The 21,666-nt window shown below is 36.7% G+C and overlaps 1 protein-coding gene across 1 annotated transcript in view; it reads left to right on the top strand.

The window, feature by feature from the left end:
- Window positions 1–21,077, top strand: part of LOC102393574 (C1GALT1-specific chaperone 1-like) — a 94,385-nt gene extending 73,308 nt beyond the window's left edge. The window contains exon 2 of the mRNA XM_006075619.4: window positions 19,644–21,077. Coding sequence (XP_006075681.3) covers window positions 19,856–20,812 — 957 coding nt within the window. The 5' untranslated portion in view covers window positions 19,644–19,855 and the 3' untranslated portion in view covers window positions 20,813–21,077. The remainder of the gene's footprint in view (window positions 1–19,643) is intronic.
- The last annotated feature ends 589 nt before the right edge of the window (window positions 21,078–21,666 follow it).

The raw sequence follows: 21,666 nt of genomic DNA, 5'->3' as shown, positions 1-21,666 counted from the left end.
ATGAATTATGAATATTGTTATACATATGGTTAATAATGCTGCTATGAATATTGTTATACATATCTCTTTGAGACCTTGCTTTCAATTCCCACCAATAGTATAAAGTGTTCCAATTTCTCCACCTCCTGCCAACCCTTGATATTTTCTTTCTGTTTTTTTAGTAGCCATCCTAATGGGTATGATATGGTATGTTGTTAAAGTTTTGATGATAAAAATCTTTATGTGTGATTATTGGACACTTGTATATCTTCTCTGGAGAAATACCTGTTCAAACTCATTGCCTGTTTTTGAATAAAGTTATTTTGTTAATTTTTGAATTATAGGAATTCTCTGTGTATTATGCATATTAATCTTTTATTAGATATATAATTTGCAAATATTTTCTCCTATGCTGTGGGTTGCCTTTTTCTCTGTTGACATTATCAATTGGTTCACAAATTTTAGAAATTTCACGAAGTCCAATTTGTTTGTTTTTTTCTCTTATGGCCTGTGCCTTTGGTGTCCTATTGGAGAAATAATATAGTAATAGTTTTTATCTTTTCATAAAGATGTTATGCCAAAGTCATCTTATAGTTGAGCAGATAATGCAAATATAACATTATCTTTCAAATTCAAGAAATCTTTGATGTAAAACATGACTGATTTTTTTTAGAACTTTAAAGGTATTTTCTAATACAATCTTTTTTGAGAAGACATTGCACTGTGTCTGGATCTATTTGAGAATCTCATGTGATTAGAAAATAAGCATTTTATTCTAATTCCTGATTTTTGGTAATATTATGCAATATCATTTGAAAATCATTTGCAGTAGCTTGAGTGAGGTTTCCCCTTACATAAGCAAATAACGCTCAAATATTTAGTGGTAGTGGTTTTTAACATGTGTTGAATATTAGCTTTTATTACTTTTCCACGCTTTTTTCTCTTTCAACAAGTAGTCTAGTGAAAATGGTATTGTTTCAGCAACTTTAAAAACAATTGGGAAATAAGAAGCTAAATCCATTTAGAGACCTTATAGTTTTGTGTGTAATTTTGGAATGTGGAGGGCATCAAGGTCAGTCTGAAGAGTGGATGTCACATCTTACAAATCTAACTCGAAGGCCAATTTCATGAGGTGGGCAGAGGTACATGTAGATGGAAGTCTAGAACTTTGGAGGCCCAATAGCAAGCAGTATTGACAAAAAAAGAGTGAATTATAGTGTGTTTATGTGTGTGTGTGTTTGTGTGCTTGTGTGCACGCTCTCAGTTGCGTCAGACTCTTTGCTACCCATGCTACTCTTGACTACTGAGGCCGCCAGGCTTCTCTGTTCATGGAATTTTCCAGGCAAGAATACCGGAGTAGGTTGCTGTTTGCTTCTTCAGGGGATCTTTCTGACTCAGGGATTGAACCCCTGTCTCTTGTCTCCTGTATTTATGACAGGCTAATTGCTCTTCTTTTATAGTCTTTGCCATGTGGAAAGCAAGCATGATGGTGGAAGTCTAGGCTGCTTACTTGGCCATTTAGGGTGTGCATCGGGGTGAGCCATGGTTTTTTCTGTATTTTGACTGGAGCAGAGTGGTTATTATCTATATATTTATGTCACACTAATTAAGCTGCCCCTTTCCTAATCCTTTGTTAGAGCAGGTTTTTGCCTGTGTTCCTTGGTTTTTCCAGGGAGCTGCTTTTTTCAACTCCAAGTTTAGAACTCGTGAGCCAAAAAAGAAAACCTGAGAAACACTGGGCTGGAAGAAGCACAATCTGGAATCAAGATTGCCAGGAGAAATATCAATAACCTCAGATATGCAGATGACACCACTCTTATGGCAGAAACTGAAGAGGAACTAAAAAGCCTCTTGATGAAAGTGAAAGAAGAGAGTGAAAAAGTTGGCTTAAAGCTCAACATTCAGAAAACGAAGATCATGGCATCTGGTCCCATCACTTAATGGCAAATAGATGGGGAAACAGTGGAAACAGTGTCAGACTTTATATTTTTGGGCTCCAACATCACTGCAGATAGTGATTGCAGTCATGAAATTAAAAGACGCTTACTCCTTGGAAGGAAAGTTATGACCAACCTAGATAGCATATTCAAAAGCAGAGACATAACTTTGCCAACAAAGGTCTGTCTAGTCAAGGCTATGGCTTTTCCAGTAGTCATGTATGGATGTGAGAGTTGGACTGTGAAGAAAACTGAGTGCTGAAGAATTGATGCCTTTGAACTGTGGTGTTGGAGAAGACTCTTGAGAGTCCCTTGGACTGCAAGGAGATCCAACCCGTCCATCCTAAAGGAGACCAGTCCTGGGTATTCATTGGAAGGACTGATGCTGTGCTGAAACTCCAATACTTTGGCCACCTCATACGAAGAGTTGACTCGTTGGAAAAGACCCTGATGCTGGGAGGGATTGGGGGCAGGAGGAGAAGGGGACGACAGAGGATGAGATGGCTGGCTGGCATCACCGACTCGATGCACATGAGTTTGGGTGAACTCCAGGAGTTGGTGATGGACAGGGAGGCCTGGTGTGCTGTGATTCATGGGATCACAAAGAGTCGTACACAACTGAGCGGCTGAACTGAACTCAACTGAAAGAACTTAAGATTTATTCCTTAGGTTTGGAGCTCTCTAGCCCATCTGCCTTCTTTCCACCTATCAGAGACTTTTTAAGTTTCTTTTATGTACAATGTTCAGGACTTTTACTTTTACTTATTTGAGTACTTTAGTTGTACTTAAGGAAAAGTGTGTCTGTTCTCTTTTCCTGTAAGTCAAAGTCCATTTAATTTTTAGCCTCTCTGAGTTACTTTATTTGGGTCTTGTTTTTTGAGCCAAATTTAAAATTTGTTTTTTTATTAAATAAGTGAGTTAAATTCTTTCACATTTATTGATATGACTGATAGGTTTGGTTTCAATTGTCACAAAATGTTTTGTAATTATGGATATTTTGTTGGATTTGCTATGTGTCTTCATCTGTGAGATGTATATTCTTTATGTTTTTTGTTCACTTATTATTTGTATTTAGGAGGGTTTGTATTTTTACAAACCTTGTGGTTACCTTTGTATTTATTTCTATAAAAATATATTTAGTCCCATGTTTTCTTATCTAATCTTTTAATATCCAGTTTATATTATGTTTTTAACATTTTTTAATACTCCCTTATTGCAATGAGCCCTTACAGCATTGAGCCTTTTAACTTCTACTTTTAACTTCTTCTTACATGGTTACTTCTACCATGTAAGTAACTTCTACTTACATGTCATAGCATGTAACATTTGTATCTTAGTCTTCCACTTTTATCCCATATTGTTTTAATCTTACATGTACATTTATGTATTTTAATACAATTATTATTGATCCTTTTGTTTAAGATTTCCCAATCATTACTTGATTGAAATTCATTTGATTGTTAATTCCCCAAGAAGGGCTGCTGAATGAAGAATCTCATATGTTCTTATATGTTAGAAATGAATTTACTATGCTTGGTATTTAAAGGATGGATGACTTGTTTGGATATAAAATTCTTTATGTTTTACATTTTCTTTTGCTGAATATTTTTATAAAGATTGATTCATAGTTGTATTTGGTTTTAAAGTCTGTAAATTAATAATATTGGTTTGGTAAACTATCTGAATTATCTGCTTGGAGATCTTGAAGATTTTGAATTTATCTTTTAAATCTAATTATTTTACTAAGAAAATGACTTCATCATTTTGCCAGTTACCCAGTAAACCTTTCCAATGTGTAGATTTAGGTGATCTTTTTAAAATTTCTGAAACTTTTTCTTAGGCTTTATTTTACATATTTCTGTTCCATTGCCTCTTTTTTTCTTTTCCAGTGACTCTGGTAATATGAATATTATTCCTAATTTGCCTGTCTTCCATTTCTGAAGTTTTTACTTTATGTTATTTTCAGCCTCTTAGTCATTTTCCTGCCTTTTTCCAGTGCCCTTTGTTACTTTCTTATTTGACACGATTTCTGCCTTAAGCATTTTATAGTTTACATTTCTGAGATAATTTTGTCTTTTTTTTTCCCATTGCTTTCCTGAGTTCAAGCAACTCTTTGTTTATTTCTCCCATTCCCCCCCCCCCCATATATTTCCATTTCTGATTCAAGGTGGTTTTATTATCCTCAAATATTCAAGTATATTTATTCTTTTTTATGTCTGTATTTATACAGAATGTTTTTTTCTAGGTATCTGTAAACTTCTGATCATATTTTTGAGGTGTCAAACTTCTTTTTAAATATTTTCTACAACATTTAGCCTATGTTATGCTTACTCCCGGAGAAGGCAATGGCACCCCATTCCAGTACTTTTGCCTAGAAAATCCCATAGACGGAGAAGCCTGGTAGGCTGCAGTCCATGGGGTCGCTAGGAGTTGGACACGACTGAGCAACTTCACTTTCACTTTTCACTTTCATGCATTGGAGAAGGAAATGGCAACCCACTCCAGTGTTCTTGCCTGGAGAATCCCAGGGACGGGGGAGCCTGGTGGGCTGCCGTCTACAGGGTTGCACAGAGCTGGACATGACTGAAGCGACTTAGCAGCAGCAGCAGCAGCAGCAGCATGCTTACTCCAGGCTTTCAAAAAATGTAACTTTTTTATAGTTTTATATCTATATTATTTGAGTTTTAGTAACTCAAGTAATTATTTCCTATGAAAATGTTCAATTAGACTGTTTCAAGCTGTAGGTTAAAGAAGCAAATAAAATATTGATCACCTTGCTCTGAAGTTCTGAGACTAAAATAATCCTTAATATTTTAGATAAAAGGATCATATTCTTTTATATGATTCCATTCATCTACCCATTAAACAAGATGAAAGAGTATCTGTCTAATACAATTTCTGCTTCTGGCAAGTAGAATTATGAATTAACTGATGAGCTTGTTAAAATGCAAAATATGATTTAGTAGGTCTGGGGTGACCTGTATTTTGGAATTCTATAGACTCGCTGGTGATGTCCATCCTGATGTGAAAAGTACACTATCCGTAGCAAAATATTGACGTTGTACACTTCAGGTTTCTCTCAAGGAGTTGAAATTGTCACTTGTATGGTTTTTTTGGTTTTAAATGATGCATTATACCTCTCTAGTGTTTTCTGTAAAGAAGATCTTCTTGCAGGGGTAACATCTGAGCTGAGATGTAAGAAGTCCACAAAATTCTACTATATCTTTTGATGCTTTCTTCTTTTATCTAAATAAATTTATGGAATCCTGACCAGGGCTTCATGTGTAAGGTCATCCTTTGGCATTTCCTGCAGCTCCACTGGTCTTGGAAAGTGCCAACACCCCTATTTTAGTCTACTTCAACTACTTCCTTATCACATTATTCTGTTGTGTCTTTGTTTTTTGTCTTCTTGGAAATCTTGGACCTTGTAGTACCTGTTGCCCTTCCAGCTATTAGACTAGTTGATGAAGAGTCTGTGTGTCATTTCAATGTCAGTGTTGGTCAAAGAGCTTTACTGCCTGAAAGTCTTCTGCAACATCAGTGAAAAGTGCAACTGCCTTAGAATAGGAAATCCTGGGTTAAAGGTTTACATGTAATCAAGTTTTACACGTAGTTCCATAGATATTCTGACAGTGTAAAAGAAGATGCCTTCATTATGTTTGTGTCCATTATGAACCATATTATGTTTCTCATATGTCAAATTAATGTTTTCACTAAACTAATTATCTTGAGAATAATACAATTATGTTATAATTTTGTGTTAAATGTAAACATTTTAAAGAAAATCCAGTTTTTAATAGACATGTTTGGGCACATCTTCATTTATCAAAATAACAGTGAAAAGTCAAAGTGTTAAGTTTGCTCAATTGTGTCTGACTCTGCAACCCCATGGACTGTAGCCTGCCAGGCTCCTAAACCCATGGGCTTCTACAGTCAAGAATACTGGAGTGCGTTGCTTTTTCCTTCTCCAGGGGATCTTCCCAACCCAGGGATTGAACCCAGGTCTCCTGCACTGCTGGCAGACTCTTTACTTCTGAGCCACCAGGGAAACCCCCAAATATTAGTAGTCTCAGCTAAAAGGAAAAAGTTGTGCCTCTCTCAAGCTCTGACAGACTTTAATCAAAATGCAGTTATTGTATATTTATCTTGTATAATATAAATCAACAAATATATCAGTATACCATTTCTACTCTTTATACACTTTGATCTTTAGTTTTCTTTTTCATTGAGATAAAATTGAACAATGAAAATTATGTTTTGAGAGGGGATTGTTCAGCCATAAATCAAATTCTTTGTAACTATGAGATAGAAAGTAGGCTGGTAGTTTGAGATAGTACGACAATACTAAGAGGAAAATATAAGCTTGTGAAATAGATTTCAGTCAGTCAGTTCAGTCAGTTCAGTCACTCAGTCGTGTCCGACTCTTTGCGACCCCATGAATCGCAGCACGCCAGGCCTCCCTGTCCATCACCAACTCCCGGAGTTCACCCAAACTCACGTCCATGGAGTCAGTGATGCCATCCAGCCATCTCATCCTCTGTCGTCCCCTTCTCCTCTTGCCCTCAATCCCTCCCAGCATCAGAGTCTTTTCCAATGAGTCAGTTCTTCGCATGAGGTGGCCAAAGTACTGGAGTTTCAGCTTTAGCATCATTCCTTCCAAAGAACACCCAGGACTGATCTCCTTTAGAATGGACTGGTTGGATCTCCTTGCAGTCCAAGGGACTCTTAAGAGTCTTCTCCAACACCACACTTCAAAAGCATCAATTCTTCGGCACTCAGCTTTCTTCACAGTCCAACCCTCACATCCATACATGACTACTGGAAAAACCATTTAAATGCTCCTGAATCACTAAATCTCGCCAAAACCGGGTTCAGTTATTTGATGATGTAAGTGTAAACGAATCAGTAACGTTTGGATTTGATTTTTTTTAAGTTGCATATGATTACTAAAAAATGGAATGCTTCCTTAAACACATTTTGAATTTTAGTAATCATTTCTAGAGTTATGCTAAGAATTATGCATCTTCCTTTAATAGTCATATTTGGTAAAGAAAGTTTATTTCCTTAAGTTCTCAGAGTTGTAAACAAAAGGTCACTTTGAGCATAAAGTTAAGGAAATTAACTTGGAGAAACAAAAATCCCTGTGTATTTGTTTATAAGCAACAAGTCAGCCAATAACTAGTCAAGCAAATTATATTTTAAAAAATACTATGCCAATTTTTTGATTTAGCAGGTTATTTTTCAGGTCATTTGTTTTCTTTAAAATGCTGTATGGGACCTCCCTGGCAGTCCAGTGGTTAATATTACAAACTTCCAATGCATAGAGTGAGGATTCAATTCCTGGTCATGGAAATCGTGTTACATGTATTTCTTTATAGTTAGTATATATAGTCATTATATAAAAGTGTTTATGTTGGAAAGAAGAAAAATGATCATATGGATTTCTTACAATCATGCAAAGGTAACAATTATTAATAATTTAACATTTTCCTGTTTTTTCCCATGCACATTTATACCATTGAGATTCTACAAAGAGATTTTCATTCTGATTGTTTTTAGTTAATATTTAACATAAATACCTTTTCACATTGCTAAACTTTGAAATATTTTTAGTGGTTACATAGTACTATATTGCATAGCTGTACTGTGGTTTGCTTTTGCATCCCCCTGTTATTGAACTGTTTCCAATTCTCCTATCTTATAAATATGGCTATGATGAAAATTACACACTGTCAGGGAACATTTAACAGGAGGATTCCTGTGTGCTGTTTTCTATTTCTCATAAATCCTCTGTTCCTTATCAGTTCTTGGTAACAGGAATGAGTGTTTATTGGTTCTCTGCATAACCCAGGGAATATTAGCTTCTTTCTCTTTCACTTTCTTATCGTCGACTCTGGACCACCAGGTTCTGGTCCATTAAAGGACCGCAACAACACACAATACTTTTCTTAGTATTTAAAGCCTTCTCTGTGTTTAATAAGACTAAGAAGAGCATGCAAATTACTTAATCCAAGAATAAAAATATTTGTCAGTCTCTTGATGCTATCATTTTCACCAAAAATATTGTACTAATTTGCATTCATATTAGCAATGGGGATTCTTAGGTCTTCCTCAAAAATAGGCAATATGTTTTACTTCATTAAAATTTTTATCTGCTTATAAATCTATTGATCTTAGAACTTTCATTTTTATTTACAGAGGCTAAAATGATGAATGAACTCTTTGTTGTTTTCTATTTAATCTCTTATGCTAGAGAATATTCTCAAAGATAAGGAACAGATTTTGCACTTTATTGACTAAGCTGTGAGGGAGAAAAGATGTATGAACAGAGCATATATTTATATTTATTTGGGTATTCTTTAATTTCTTTAAATAGTGTTTTGTAGTTTTTAGAGAACATGTTTTGGACTTCTTTTGGTAACTCATTCCTAAGTATTTCATTCTTTTTGATATTGTTGTACACAGAACTGTTTTCTTAATTTTAAATTGTTCATTGCTAGTGTATAGAAACACAATTGATTTTTATATATTCATTTTGCCCAGTTATGGTATAGTTCAAAATGATACTCTGTTTTCAGTATTTTTATGCAAATTGGGAGCTGGTTTAAAAGTACTGATCAGACTCGGGATCCATCTCTTTGGCCATTCTGTAGGTGAAGCTGTGTTCACCCATCAGAAAACATGCTGTTGGCTTTTGCTCTTTTTTGTTGTTAGTAACCACTGATGCTTAGTATTTAAAACTGTTAACCTCAGTTGGGTTTGAAAAAAGGTGATATTCTAATTGTATTACTTCTTTTTCATTCATTAGCTGTAATTATTTTAATAAAAAGCATTTTCCTCTTACCTACTCCTAGGTTGACCATTAGTATTTTATACGGGAAAGTCAGGATAAATTCTTTATTTAATTTATTTTTGACTGTGCTGGGTCTTCATTGCTTCACCGGCTTTTTCTCTCATTGTGGTGAGCAGGAGCTACTCTCTGGTTGCCGTGGACGAGCTTCTCATTGCAGTGGCTTCTCTTGTTGCAGAGCATGGGCCCTAGTGTGTGTGGGATTTAGTAGTTGTGGCATGTGGGTTCAGTAGTTGCAGCTCCTGGGCTCTAGAGCACAGGCTCAATAGTTGCGGTGCATGGGTTTAGTTCCTCTGAGGCATGTGGTGTATTACCGGATCAGGGATTGAACCTGGGTCTTCTGCATTGGCAGGTGGATTCTTTACCACTGGAGACACCAGGGAAGCCCAGGATAAATTCTTGATCCTTTCCCGTACATACAGTTTTCAATATGACAAACTGTTTTCATTGTCATTTTCAGAAGATACCTAGTTTGTTGGTTTACTTTTAAAATATTATTATAAATTTACATATTTAAACATTTTTTATAGAATTTAATCCATTTCATTTCTTCTCTATATTAAAATTTGAATTGTTCCATATTTGGTCAGTGGGAACCCCTTCATGTTGGCTCCTGCACCCATCTGTACAGTAGCAAAACTATTTTCACTTAAATTAGAATTTAAAATAATATAATTTATATTGCTTGGAATCCAAAAATTGTGTGTTTATTTTACTGCTTAATATTTAATTATTTTATTCAAAAATGTCTAAATGTATTTCTTGTACAGGGCCTCTGATTTAGGAATGTCTCAAAAATAGCTATATATAGTCTTTGAAAACATGACTTTATACATGTACAATAATTTATATGTAAAATAATGGAATGTAAAAACAAAGTCTTTTGAGCAGCACAGATGATTCTCGTTTACAAGGAACACGCTTTTTTGCTTTTTTATGTAAAGTTCTTCTCATGTATTGTTTTCCTTATGTCATTTGGTTATTTATGTTCTCTTGTAGCTCACCAAACTTCTTTAAGACAATTATTTTTAATTCTTTGTTAGGTAGAAATATCTCTGTTTCTTTAGGACAGTTACTAGGGTTCTAGTTTAGTTCCTTTGGTTGTGTTAAGTTTCCCTGCTTCTTTATTTTCCTTGTTGCTTTTGTTAGTGTCTATGCATTTGAAGAAGCAGCACTTCTCCCAGTCTTTGCAAGGAAAATACTTTACCAGTCAGTCTAAACAAAAATTCTGGGTGGGCTGGCTGATGAGGTTCACCAGTGTTCAAGGGTCTGCAGCAAAGTCGCTTGCTCATTTCACTCTCCCTTCCACCCTGGGAGATCTGTGGGCCAAAGGGATCTCTCTTGGGATTGCACTCTGATAAGGGATACAGGTGAGGTGAAGCTACTCTTACTCTTTCCTACTTTCCAATCTTTTTGTTTTGTTTTGTTTCAGTGCTCCACTGAGTACTGTTACCTCTCACCTGGAGTCCAGAAATCTCATGAAGGTATTTTCTTCTGTGGACAGTTATAGAATTGGTGTTACTATGTTAGAGCTAGAACTTCCTATCCTACTATCTTCTTGATGTCACTCAGAATTTTTTCTGGTACTTCTTTTGGTGGAAGAAATATAATTTGGCCCAGCCCTGCCTCAAATACATGAGATATTTAATTTGAATTCTGTTTTTTTTTTGGGGGGGGGGAAGTTGTATGTTTATTTAGAAAATGGTTCATGAAGTGAAGCAATTTGTTTCTATTTGCACAAGTTCTAATCTGGTAATTAATAACAAATGAGAAAGAAAACCATTCTTTCTTTCCATTAAAAATGTTCAGCATTTTTTGGGGGGGCATCACTACTCAAAGATTCCTTATTAAAGCAAGTCACAGTAAGTGGGCTCCTCTATAGAAAAATCACCTTGCAAAAACATCTATGGTTAAGCTCTTACTCTTTCATTTTTCACCCAAGGAATGTTAAGATCCTAAAAATTACCATTAACTGGTGATGTGTATACTTTAATTTTTGACAAAACCTAGGCTACTTTGAATGATTTGTTGAAGCTACCAGGCATATTTTTATAGTAAAATATATACTTGTGGTGTTGTGGGATGGTTAGGAATCAAAATGTATAGGTCATGTCCAACTGTATCAAATTAATTATTATATCCCCTTTTCTCTCTCCCCTCTTTAAACATAACAGTACTATGGGATATTTTAAAGATAAATTATGGCTAGCTAACAAAGTACAGAGTCTGTAAGTAGCAATTTTGAAACTTCCACTTCCAAAGTTCTTTTAACCTTTCTTAAATGTATTTGATTATTTCAGTGTATTTCACTTGCTGTGATTTTGAAGGTCAACCTTATATGATTTTTGGTGCATAAGGCTTGTATCAAATGAGTGTTCTTGATCTTTCCTTCAGTATATTTAAAGCAGATCATTTTCCTTAACTGTTAGCTTGTTAAACAGCAGGATGTAAATAGACAGTTATATGGAACCTCTCTCTTCACCATTTAAAAACAGGATGAATAATTAAGAAATTTGGCTTATGTCACACTTATCTCTTTAGTTCATGGTTTCTTCATCTGCCAAATTAATAGAAACAGAAGCCCACTGTGTTCATTTTGGAAAGAGAAGGTACATTTTATACAGTAGCTTATATGTGTGATATCTGTTGGACAAGAAACTGATTGTATTTCTCCTTTCAAGTCCTTTCTTCTCTATGTTCCAGGTGAGAAGGAAAGTTGGCTCATTGTTCTTTGCCATTTTGAATGAGCCTACTACCTCCCACAGAGTTGGGGGAGGAAGCAATTTGTATCCTGTGTGCTCATCTTCTCCTGTAAGAACTCCAAAATTACAATTTGCTGTTGAACAACCATTGACAGGAGAATGTTGGATCCCACCAAAAAGATACCCCACATCCAAGGGCAAAGGAGAAGCCCCAGCAAGATGGTAGAAGGGGAAAAACTGCATTTAGAATCAAACCCCATACCCACCAGAGACACTTGAAGGGCTAAAACCAACCTTGTGTGCACCAGAACCCAGAAACCCCACAAGGACTGAGCCAGAACTGTGTTTGAGTGTCTCCAGTGGATGTATGGCTCACCAGTGGACTGCTGCAGGAGCTCTGGGTGCAGTATACCTGGGTATGGCATAAGCCTTCTTGGAGGAGGTCACCATTAACCCCACCATAGAACCACCAGAACTTCCACAGGACTGGGGAAACAGATTCTTGGAGGGTACAAACAAAACCTTGTGTGCCCCAGGACCCAGGAAAACGGAGCAGTGACCCCACAAGATACTGACTCAGACTTGCTTGTGAGTGTCCAGGAGTCTCCAGGGGAGGTGTGGGTCAGTGGTGGCCTAGAAAAAGTCAGTTTTCATTCCAATCCCAAAGAAAGGCAATACCAAAAAATGATCAAATAACCACACAATTGCACTCATTTCACACACTAGCAAAGTAATGCTCAAAATTCTCCATGCCAGGGTTCAAAACAGTACCTGAACCTTGAACTTACAGATGTTTAAGCTGGATTTAGAAAATGTAGAGGAACCAGAGATTAAATTGCCAACATCTGTTGGATCATTGAAAAAGCAAGAGAGTTCCAGAAAAGCATCTACTTCTGCTTTATGACTATGCCAAAGTCTTGACTGTGTGGACCACAACAAACTGTGGAAAATTCTGAAAGAGATGGGAATACCAGTCCATCTGATCTGTCTTCTGAGAAAGCTTTGTGCAGGTCAAGAAGCAACAGTTAGAACTGGGCATGGAAAAACAGACTGATTCCAAATAGAGAAAGGAGTAGGTCAAGGCTGTATATGTCACCCTGCTTATTTAACTTATATGCAGAGTACATCATGCAAAATGCTGGACTGGATGAAGCAGAAGCTGGAATCAAGATTGCTGGGAGAAATACCAATCACCTCAAATATGCAGATGAAACCACTTTATGGCAGAAAATGAAGAAGAACAAAAGAGCCTCTTGATAAAAGTGATAGAGGAGAGTGAAAAGGTTGGCTTAAAACTCAGTTTTCAGAAAACTAAGATCATGGCATCCAGTCCCATCACATCCTGGCAATTAGATGGGGAAGCAATGGACACAGTGAGAGACTTTATTTTCTTGGGCTCCAAAATCACTGCAGATGGTGACTGCAGCCATGAAATTAAAAGACACTTGCTCCTTGGAAGAAATGCTATGACCAACCTAGTCAGCATATTAAAAAGCAGAGACATTACTTTGCCAGCAAAAGTCCATCTAGTCAAAGCTATGGATTTTCCAGTAGTCATGTAGGGATGTGCGAGTTGGATTATAAAGAAGATGAGCACAGAAGAATTGATGCTTTTGAACTGCTGTGTTGGAGAAGACTCTTGAGAGTCCCTTGGATGGCATGGTGATCCAATTAGTCCATCCTAAAGGAAATCATATTCAAAAGCAGAGACATTACTTTGCCAACAAAGGTCCATCTAGTCAAGGCTATGGTTTTTCCAGTGGTCATGTATGGATGTGAGAGTTGGACTGTGAAGAAAGCTGAGCACCAAAGAATTGATGCTTTTGAAGTGTGGTGTTGGAGAAGACTCTTGAGAGTCCCTTGGACTGCAAGGAGATCCAACCAGTCCATTCTGAAGGAGATCAGCCCTGGGATTTTTTTGGAAAGAATGATGCTAAAGCTGAAACTCCAGTACTTTAGCCACCTCATGCGAAGAGTTGACTCATTGGAAAAGACTCTGATGCTCGGAGGGATTGGGGGCAGGAGGAGAAGGGGATGACAGAGGATGAGATGGCTGGATGGCATCACTGACTCGGTGGACGTGAGTCTGAGTGAACTCCGGGAGTTGGTGATGGACCGGGAGGCCTGGCGTGCTGCTATTCATGGGGTCTCAAAGAGTCGGACACAACTGAGCGACTGAACTGAACTGAACTGAAAGGAAATCAGTCCTGAATACTCATTGGAAGGACTGATGCTGAAGCTGAAACTCCAATATTTTGGCTACCTGATGTGAAAAACTGACTCTTTGGAAAAGACCCTGATGCTGGGAAAGATCGAGGGCAGGAGGAAAAGGGGACAACGGAGGATGAGATGGTTGAATGGCATCACCTACTCAATGGAAATGTGTTTAAATAAGCTCTGGGAGTTGGTGATGAACAGGGAGTCCTGGAATGCTACAGTCCTTGGGGTCACAAAGAGTTGGACACGACTGAGTGACTGAACTGAACTGATAATCAAAAAACTAGCCTTTAACTAAATATTGTTTATACATGTCTAAAAATAAATATGAAGATATAAAATGGTTAAAAGAAGCTTCCAGATAATAAGGAAAAAAATGACCAAATAGTTCAAACTACATTTGATCTTTGATCTACTACTGGCCACTCTTGACAAGTAGTAGTATATTTTTCTGTTTTAGATGGCAAAAGTTTCTTATAATCAGCAAAACTATCTCACTCAAAAGCCTACTGATTTTTGCATGTATACTTTTTCCATGCTTTGAATATATTTTTAACAAGATTTCACTTCTGAAAATTAGATTTTCTCATGTATCTTGTTGCTCATTGCTCTGTTTGTTTCCAGGCTATATGAAGATTATAGTTGTTTCCTATAACTATTTACTATGTTTAAAACCTCGCAATATATACTGTCTTCTTTTGAGTGCAACAAATTCAGCTCTCAAAACCAGAGTAATAAAACTATCACGGTATCTTTTATACTCAGAAGACTAATAGATCAACCAACAATCATACATCAGTAACTTTGTCTTTTAATTTACAAAAGGAGGGAAGCTAAAGATAATTGTATATGTTTATAAAATCATACCATAATTTTAATTGGCTCAACACTACTGTCAAACCTGTCTTGTTTGCCAAGCCTAACATATAAGAAGAGATGACAAATCAAAAAGAGCTAATTTTTTCCTATAATAATTATATGCAAAATAAATAGTTTAGTATATTTGTACTTTTTAGGATGAATAGAAAAGTCAAATTAATGTACAAAGATAACCATAGTGTGAAAATATCAATAAGTTGATGATAAAGAGTTAGTTTCTAGGCTTAAAATAGCTTGCAATTGATGAAAATTATTAACACACAATTTGAGGATAAATTAACAGACCCTGGAGACTTGTTAATGATCTCACTGTCATTAATATTAATGCTTATAGATGTAGACATATTTCTTTTTCTTTAAGATCTCCAAGATTCCTGTCCTGTAAGAAAGTGACATTCTTTCCTATCTGATAGTCTGGGAATCTATAAGTCATAGACAGAAACCAAGGAGTAAATTGTGGCAACATTTCCATATGAGAAAAATATTCTTTGTTCCTCAATTGACTTATCATGCCTAAATAAAATTTTTATTGAAACTATGCAAATAATATAATAAAAAGTCACAGAACACACTAAAGGCATTCATTAATATGTAGTTATTCTCAGGGTGATCTTTTAATAAATTGTTAAAATATCAATTTATCTTTAATAGGTGGCTTTTCTGTTCTTATTTTGTTCATTATTATAATAGCCATAGTCTTTCAATACTAAAATCAAAAAGTGATTTTTGCTTTTCATTCACCCTTGCCTAAAGGCCCCTCCTAAAGAAACATAAAAAAAAAAATGATGACTTCAGTAAAGGAATTGATCACACACTCTTAACTACTGATTCTATAAGGAACAGCCTTTAGTATACAGCTCCCAGGAGCAGAAAGGATTTCTAGCATTCCCGATATATATGCATATAACTATGTGATAATAGACTTCCCCAAAACTCCAAATCAGACAACTAAGAAACAATTACTTCAGACTGAATGAGTCTAAAGAGAAAACGTAATTGTGCTTAATGTGTTTTTTTTAATATTTACTTTTCTTCTTGATCTATCAACCTTAACAGGCTATCCTATTACAAACAGTAAAATTCTTTAAATGGTTTCTTATTTAAGCCCTTAATATACAAAATAAACATAATTTGAAAAATTTTAAGACGATGATTTTGTTTAATTCAAAGGTACATTATTGGTTCCTGTTGGCAGAACTGCTCAGAACAATGGTTAAATATTAGGCAAAATGCCTTTAGTGTGTTCTGTGACTTTTTATTAAATATAATTATTTGCATAGTTTCAATAAGAATCTTATTTACTAAGGCATGATAAGATAATTGAGGAACAAAGAATATTTTTCTCATATGGAAATGTTGCCACAATATACTCCTTGGTTTCTGTCTATGACTTATAGATTCCCAGACTCTCAGATATGAAAGAATGCCACTTTCTTATAGGTCAGGAATATGGAAATCTTAGAGAAAAAGAAATATGTCAACATTTATAAGCATTGCAGGTAGAACTTAGTAGAGATACACTGGTTGTTTTCTGAAGGCAAGCCTTGTAATAAGTGATTAACTTATGGCCCTCAGTTCTTTACAAACCCTTTAGAGAGAAATCAAATATCACACTCTAGTTTCATATGGTTCACATTAATCACAAAAATTAATAATTTTTGGTTATTAATTACAATAAAATAAAATAAAACCAGCCAAATAAACAAAACATCACATTATTGACACTGAATTAGAAATAGCTATACAAACAGCTTTGGTCAAAGTTCCACTTATGTGGGAATGATATTTGACCAGAGACAGGGGCTGAGAGTGCAAAATAGATCCTTGCTCTGCTGCCTTTTTTATCAAGCACATGATATAACAGTTAGAAAAAAAGGAATTCACATCCTCTTAAAAGGATAAATTTAAAGCAGAAACATTCTTTCAGAGCATTTTCTAAGTAAGTAAAACCTTGAGCCCTTTTGCTAAGTTGCTATCTCCCTGACTTTTGAAATACTGATGACTGGAGATATACGATGACCTTTGGCCCTGGCAGATATAAAAATCAAGTGAGCAAACTGCTATTTTCCCATCTTGAACAGAAAACCTATAACTGTGGTAATATTTATGTTTCTTTGTTTTTGGTTTTTACTTTCTCTGTGTGTTTTGCTTTCTTTTGATAGCTACTTATTCTGAAGTCATTTTTGTAAAACATTGCCAGAGTTGGGGGGGAGGGTATTTTTAACAGCTTGTGTCCCTCTGAGTTTTCCTTCCCCAGAGATGATGTGGTGAGTAGCGCAGTATCACCTGCAGATGGAGCAGAAACCAAAAAATTTCTAGTGGTTCAACTGAAATGTTTTACTGTGAGTTTGTCTACTTTAGTTTTATAAATCTGCTTAACATATTCACAGTAGATCATTTATACTTTATTTCTTTTCACTGAATTTGTTGCAGTAAAATTACTTGCTAAAAATAGTTGCTCAGTTTGAATAAGATCCTTAACAAATGTTAGATCCATCCTTGTTTCAATGATGACAATATTCACTTTGTGATCTTTCTGGAAAACATTTTCTTTTAAAAGACAGTTTTCAATTTTCCAGGATGTGATTCCAAAATAGCTTGATTTTCAGTTGTATAGAAAAAGAGCCAGTAAGAAAAATGAGAGGTTGCTAGTGATTCTTAATCCTTTACGTACACTAAAATATTGAAAGTAGTATTAGTATGTTCTGCATTCAAAAGGAATATTAAAACTATCTCTTCATGGGAAGAAAGGATAATCTGGGGGACTACACTGCCTCTCAGTGGTTCATCTAATATTTTCCTCAATGACAAAATGTTTTATAAAATAAAAAATCTAAGTTCAGTTCAGTTCAGTTGCTCAGTCATGTCAGACTTCTTGAGACTCCACGGACTGCAGCACACCAGGCCTCCCTGTCCATCACCAACTCCCGGAGTTTACTCAAACTTATGTCCATCAAGTCGGTGATGCCATCCAGCCATCTCATCCTCTGTCGTCCTCTTCTCCTCCTGCCTTCAATCTTTCCCAGAACCAGGGTCTTTTCCAATGAGTCAGTTCTTGGCATCAGGTGACCAAAGTATTGGAGTTTCAGCTTCAGCATCAGTCCTTCCAGTGAATATTCAGGACTGATTTTCTTTAGGATCGACGGGTTAGATCTCCTTGCAGTCCAAGGAATTCTCAAGAGTCTTCTCCAACACCACAGTTCAAAAGCATCAGTTCTTCAGCACTCAGCTTTCTTTATAGTCCAACTCTCACATCCATACATGACTACTGGAAAAACCATAGCTTTGACTAGATGGACCTTTGTTGGTGAAGGAATGTCTCTGCTGTCTAGGTAGGTCATAGCTTTTATTCCAAGGAGCAAGTGTCTTTTAATTTCATGGCTGCAGTCACCATCTGCAGTGATTTTGGAGCCCCCCAAAATAAATTCTGTCACTGTTTCCATTGCTTCCCCATCTATTTGCGATGAAGTGATGGGCCCATGCCATGATCATGGATGCCATGATCTTAGTTTTCTAAATGTTGAGTTTTTAGCCAGCTTTTTCACTCTCTTCTTTCACTTTCATTAAGAGGTTCTTTAGTTTTTCTTTGATTTCTGCCATAAGGGCAGTGTCATCTGCGTATCTGAGGTTATTGCTGTTTCTCCTGGCAATCTTGATTCCAGCTTGTGCTTCATCCAGTCTGGCATTTCACATGATGTACTCTGCATATAAGTTAAATAAGCAGGGTGACAATATACAGCCTTGACCCATTCCTTTCCCTCTTTGGAACCAGTCTGTTGTTCCATGTCCAGTTCTAACTGTTGCTTCCTGACCTGCATAGAGATTTCTCAAGAGGCAGGTCAGGTGGTCTGGTATTCCCATCTCTTTCGGAATTTTCCACAGTTTATTGTGATCCACACAGTCAAAGGCTTTGGCATAATCAATAAACCAGAAATAAATGTTTTTCTGGAGAGTTCAGAAAAACTCTCTTGCATTTTCAATGATCTAGCGGATGTTGGCTATTTGATCTCTGGTTCCTCTGCCTTTTCCAAAACCAGCTTGGACATCTGTAAGTTCACAGTTCACGTATTGCTGAAACCTGGCTTGGAGAATTTTGAAAGTAGGAAATACATTTATTGACCTATTATTTTCACACTTATGTCTTCATGGGTAATAACGTATGCAAAGCTGTGTGAGTACTCAATGAGAAATCATTTTCAGCAAGTAGAGTAGGGTTGGTATTTCTTTTTTAGGGTTGGCATTTTTCCCTCCCATAGGAGGAAAATGTTTACTCTTCATTAAATGTTTTGAATGCAACCACCATAATTTTTTCAGGTTTAATTTAGTAGCAGACTTGACTAATAGGAATTCACAGTTTCAAGGCTAAGATTAAGTAAGAATTAGTGAACCTCTTTAAAGTGTTATGGTTAATTTAAAATTGTTCGTTTAATCCCTAAGTTATGTCTGACTGACTCTTTTGCCACCTCATTGAGCGCCAGCCAGACTCTTTTGTCCCTGAGATTTCTCAGCCAAGAGTACTGGAGTAGATCATCCTTTCCTCCTCTAGAAGATCTTCCCAACTCAGGCACTGAACCCATGTCTCCTGCTTTGGAGGCGTATTCTTTACCACTGAGCCAACAAGGAAGCCCAAGGTTAATTCAACTTAACATAAAACATAATCAAAACACCAAATCAATATGTTAATGTGTAAATGTAGCAGTGATTAAGTAAATAAGTGCTGAACTTGTTTACTTGTTAGGTCAAAACAAAACAAAACAGAACAAAAAACACTTGCTACAACACCGAGAAGAAAATTCCGATAATTGTGTTAGGAAGAGAATGTTTCTTACTGTTACGTTAATTATGGTTTGAAATTTGCACCCTGGGTAGTGTGACGGGAATCTAGAAGTCTGTTTTTGATCGGTTAAAGTGAGTTTTATTGTTTATTGTTCAGCCTAAAATCTTCGATAGTGTTCTAGGGTGGACCAGTGGGCAGGGTTTAACCATCCTGGCTGGTTAGACCCAGTCATAGTGAAATACAGTATCCTAATTAGATATGATCCAAGATCTAAGTGGAAACTCTTTCTCTTCTATTCCGAGGGCGGCTCAGCCTGCCTGCCCAGGGCTCCTTTGCCCCCGCCCCGTGGCCCTCAGGCTGCTGCTTGGCCTCCTCCACCTTTAGCCGAACCAACGAGAGGACACCGCCTGCATCTAGAGCAGCCTGGAACGTAAAGGAGGGGCTCGCGAAAGTGAGAGGAAAGCCGGGTGCGCTTGTGCTTTCGGTCATTAAACCATACCGGACGTGGGGGAAGATGCTTTCAGAAAGCAGTTTGTTTTTGAAGGGTGTACTGCTCGGAAGCATTTTATGTGTCTTGATGACTATGCTAGGACATATTAAGATTGATTATGGAAAGAGAATGCACCGCCATGAGCGTCACCACCTACAAGCTCCTACTAAAGAAGATATCTTGAAAATTTCAGAGGATGAACGCACGGAACTCAGTAAAAGCTTTCGGGTATACTGTATCATCCTTGTAAAACCAAAGGATGTGCGTCTCTGGGCGGCCGTGAAGGAGACGTGGGCCAAACATTGTGACAAAGCAGAGTTCTTCAGTTCTGAAAATGTTAAAGTGTTTGAGTCAGTTAACATGGAAACTAATGACATGTGGTTAATGATGAGAAAAGCTTACAAATATGCCTTTGATAAATATAGAGACCAATACAACTGGTTCTTCCTTGCACACCCCACTATGTTTGCTATTATTGAAAACTTAAAGTACTTTCTGCTAAAAAAGAATTCTTCACAACCTTTCTATCTAGGCCACACTGCAAAATCTGGAGATCTTGAATATGTGAGTGTGGGAGGAGGAATTGTCTTAAGTATAGAATCAATTAAAAGACTTAACAGCCTTCTCAGTATTCCTGAAAAGTGTCCTGTAAAGGGAAGGATGGTTAGAGAGGTATCTGAAGATAAGCAGCTTGCAGTCTGCCTGAAATATGCTGGAGTGTTTGCAGAAAATGCAGAAGATTCTAAAGGAAAAGATGTGTTTAATACCAAATCTGTTGGGATTTTTATTAAAGAGGCAATGACTAATCATCCCAACCAGGTGGTGGAAGGATGTTGTTCAGATATGGCTATTACTTTTAATGGGCTGACATGTAATCAGATGTATGTGATGATGTATGGGGTATATCATCTAAGAGCATTTGGGCATGTTTTCAATGATGTGTTGGTTTTCCTACCTATGAATGGTTCTGACAATGACTGAGAAGTGAAACAAGAATATGTATATTATTACCGTGTAAGACACATGTTGTCATTATTTGTGGTAAAACTATATACCCAATACAGCAGTGTGTTTGCCTGTTTTTTTTTTTTTTTCCTTTTTTCAGTTTGGTGACACTGGTTTATTTGCACATTGAAGTTTAGTAGTACATTTTCAAATAGGGTGAGGTTTTTGAAACATGAAAATTTTATGTGTTGGGAAGAAGTGTTTTAAGAATGATAATTTTAGAAATAAAGGATATACTTATAAATAATGTAGTATTTTATGTGGTAAGTGTATTATAATTTATGTGGTAAATTCTAAATTATGAATATTAGAAATCTGTGGCACATATTTTTGCTGATTGGCTATATTGGTATATGTGCTGTGCTGAGTTGCTCAGCTGTGCCTGACTCTCTGTGACCCCATGGACTGTAGGCCTCCAGGCATCTCTGTCCATGGGGATTCTCCAGGCAAGAATTTTGGAGTGGGTTACTGTGCTCTCCTTCAAGGGATCTTCCCAACCCAGGGGTCGAACCCAGGTCTCAGGCATTGCAGGCAGATTCTTTTATCATGTGAATCACTAGGGAAGCCCCAGAATACTGAAGTGGGTAGGCTATCCCTTCTGCAGAGGATCTTGCCGACCTAGGAATCCAATCTGAGTCTCCAGCATTGGAGGCAGATTCTTCACCAGCTGAGCTACCAGGGAAGCCCTGTATTGGTATATAGAAACATAGAAATGAATTGTAGTGCTTTGATGACTTAGCCAAAATGAAATCCTTAAAGGTGTACTCAAGTAGGACTCAATGGTGGTGCTCCTTAGTAATCATGTCTTACCTTCACAGATGTCAGGCTCT

This window comes from Bubalus bubalis, chromosome 1 (genome assembly GCF_019923935.1).
Source record: "Bubalus bubalis isolate 160015118507 breed Murrah chromosome 1, NDDB_SH_1, whole genome shotgun sequence".
Classification (NCBI taxonomy): Eukaryota; Metazoa; Chordata; class Mammalia; order Artiodactyla; family Bovidae; genus Bubalus; species Bubalus bubalis.
Note: the sequence above shows the minus strand (reverse complement) of the source record. Positions and strands in the feature narration are given on the sequence as shown.